We start from the raw sequence: 3,537 nt of genomic DNA, 5'->3' as shown, positions 1-3,537 counted from the left end.
TTGAGGCCCAAGGCTCACCCTTTGCGCCTTTGACAACTGTGGTTCTAAACCAGCACATAATCTCAATCAAGCTGTAAAAACACATCCAAACACCCCCTTTAAAAACCCAACACTCATCACATTATCAATACCCCCCCCCCCCCCCACATGAAATGCCCAAATTCAATGAATGCCCCAAACTTCAACAAAAATCAAGCTTTTATAAACCCTAATTGCATAAAACCCCAAAATCCAAAACAAAATTCATATAAACTAAAACAACCCCATAGATTAAAACAACCAATAATGTCAAGGCCCATCAAACTGATTAATTCAAAACAATCCTTATAACAAAAAAGCAACAAAATTGATGGAAACAACAAACCCTAATCGATCTCCTGAAGAGAAGCACCAGCAGCAACATCATCAGCCGTAAACTTCCCCTTACTCTTATCACCAGCACGCCCCTTTGCCTTCCGTTCAAGCAACGACTTCCGGTCCTTATCAAGCTTCAGCTTCATAACAACAACCTTCGAAGGATTAATCCCAACATTAACCGTCTGACCGTTCACCTTCTCACGAGTAATCCGCTCCACGTGGATAACCCATTTGCGGCGGTACACCTGAACCACCTTCCCTTCACGCCCCTTGTAGGTCCCACGGACCACCTGGACCTCGTCATCTTTTCTCACGGGGACTGACCGGACGTTGTATTTGGATCGGAGTTCGGTGGAGAGGGGTGCGCTCATTAACACCCGGCGCACGCTCGATGGTGCGGTGAAGTGGGCTTTTCTGCATTTGCGGCGCGAGCTTGTGACTCGTGGGTTGTACTTCATTTTTGCGGTCTAGGGTTTGTTTGTTTGGGGACGATGATGAGGCTGGTTATAAACGATGGAAGATTAGGGTTTGGTGTGAAATGACTGTTGTGTCCTTGATGTTTGGTTTGTTTACCGATTAGACCCTTCAGCTTGTATATGTTTTTTTAAGGGTAAGATTTTATTAGAACCAGCAACTAGCAAGAGGTTAGAGACGAGCCACAACAATGAATAAACATTACATCACGGAATCTAATTTAAGACTACACTATTGAGATTTGAGATCAATGCAAGTTTTTAATCTTGGATCTATTTTTTACCTGTAGGAAACTTATCGGTTGTATGTCTTCCATGACCTTTGCAATGGAAAACATATTATTGGAGAATAGTGTGTGAGGCATAAATTATGACTTGTAACATCTTCGCCATAATTTTCTTGTGTTGAGTTAGAAGGCTTCTGGATGTTTAACGTTTCATAATTGATCATAAGATGTCTCTTTGATAAAAATAAAGGTCATAAAGGTAGCCATGGAAACCATCATTCGTGGTGAACTGTCTTTATAATTATCTGAATTGTACTACTTTATAAGGACAAATACTTAGTGACTTACAATTCTCATAATTCATTTATCAATATGATTTTTCTTAAACTGTATTAAAACAATTTTATGTGTCTTTGTGTTTGTATGCAAGCCAAATCTTGGGACTTACCATCAGAAATTTTGAACTTTACATCACTTAATAGGATTGATGATTCAAAAATATATATTATAAAGTAGGTCCCTTCTCAATAAGTTAAGGATTTTCTTCATAGACCAAACCACATTTACTCATTATATCAAATCATAGTCTTAGATGATCTTAAACTTGTCTGCGCGTCTCAGATTTTAAGTCAAATATGCCTTAATGTTTACCTTGATGATTCTGGTCTAAAACTCAAAAGAGGCTTTTAGACCATAATTTACATCATTTTGTCACACCCCATTTTTTATATGACTTTTGTTAGATTCACACAATTATCAAGTAGAGTTGAAGACTATATATTGTGAGATTAAATATATTATTAATATAATATTTAATTTTTTAGTCATTATAATCATTTATATTATATTAGATCAAAATATAATAATAACCTATTAATAATTAGTTGGTAATTGTTGATGGACCATATTACCCTTATTAACTAATTGGGTTTCTGTGACAACTCGTGTTTCAAACCTCTCATTGTACTTTGATTATGTGATTACGTGAACTTGTTGATTAACTGAATGATATGTGATGTTATGTATTAATGTGTGACGAATGTATGTATTTAACAAACCGATCGCACAACACTTGGCCAATCGCACAAGCCTTTGGGCTTCGGCTCTTTACCACTCTCGGCCCACACTCTCTCTCGTATTCGAACCGTAAGGGCAGCCCATGTATGGGTTCGGCCCATTGCCTTATATCGCATAAACCATGAGGAGAGTGTATACTCCTCATTTGTTACAACTCTCATAACACACACAAACCCTATTCTCTCCCCCTCTCCTCTCATAACCGACGACAACAACACCCAGCTCCTCGAAGATCTTTTTGATTCGGATTGCCTTCCTTGTTTTACCTACTAATCGGTTAGTGTATTACTATGATTTCATGATTTATGTTGTGATATGGGTGTTACATAATGTTATGATTTGATATGATGGTTAGGATTGTATGATGAACAAGGATGGTTATATAATAATATCTTTGTGAATCGGATTGAATGATGATAGATGTTAATCGACTATTGTGTCCCGTTTTCAGATTTTTTGCTTGTTGATTTAGGAGCGAATGAATGTAATCGGCTTCATGTTCATGTGAATCAATAAATTAGTGTTCATGCTTTGATTTCGATTAGGGTTCATAAGAGTTAGATGTTGGAAACCTTAGTTTGATCGATTCATATGCAAGTTAGAAACTGTTGATTTTGTGTGGATTAATAAATCATAATTACGGAATTTGTTAATGATAGAGTAACTGATTGTTTGATTGGACCGAATAATTGGAAACAAGATAACTGACTTGCACAATTCTAGGAAACGTGTAACTAGTTACCATATTAGGATAACTAAATTGATAGCACAAGAGCTCAATCGCACAAGGCGACTGATCGCACAAGTGCCAGACGCACAAGTACAGTCGCACAAGAGAGGTGCAATCACACTAGGCACCAGGTACAACTACTTTATGCATGATCGCACAACATAATGTGGATCGCACATGCCTGTGCCGATCGCACAATATGTTGGGCCACACACACATGAATAAACTGTTGTTGTTGTTGGGCCGGACAGCCCAAGACTCCAATCGCACAAGACTAACCGGACCGCACAAGACACATATTTATCTGTTGGGCTGTATATGTTTGGACTTCTTTCATGTTGGGCTTATTTATATGTTGGGCCGGGTTATTTTTTGGATCGCACAACCTGTTGTGGATCGCACAAGGTTGTGCTGGACACACAACAGGTTGGGCCGACTATCTTTTGGGCTTAGTCTTTGGGATCGCACAAGGGGATTGGGCTTGCACAACCATAACAGCCCAATCACTCAAAGTCGCACAAGATAGGGTCATGCCTATATGAACTTCATGCTACTGTTATATGATCAATGTATTTGCCATGTTCACTATGTGTTATAACCTGTTAGCTTACGTGCAAACTTACGTGCACTACTTGAAACCAAAACCTGACTTGTATGGTAACCATGTTAGGAC

At 38.5% G+C, this 3,537-nt stretch overlaps 1 protein-coding gene across 1 annotated transcript; it reads right to left on the bottom strand.

The window, feature by feature from the left end:
- Window positions 1-230: 230 nt before the first annotated feature.
- LOC110878985 (60S ribosomal protein L26-1) lies at window positions 231-847 on the bottom strand. Its single transcript, XM_022127394.2, has one exon. The coding sequence runs from the start codon at window positions 813-815 to the stop codon at window positions 366-368; it is 450 nt and encodes a 149-aa protein (XP_021983086.1). The 5' UTR covers window positions 816-847; the 3' UTR covers window positions 231-365.
- Window positions 848-3,537: the final 2,690 nt, after the last annotated feature.

The sequence above is a fragment of the Helianthus annuus genome, chromosome 9 (genome assembly GCF_002127325.2).
Source record: "Helianthus annuus cultivar XRQ/B chromosome 9, HanXRQr2.0-SUNRISE, whole genome shotgun sequence".
NCBI classification, from domain to species: Eukaryota; Viridiplantae; Streptophyta; class Magnoliopsida; order Asterales; family Asteraceae; genus Helianthus; species Helianthus annuus.
Note: the sequence above shows the minus strand (reverse complement) of the source record. Positions and strands in the feature narration are given on the sequence as shown.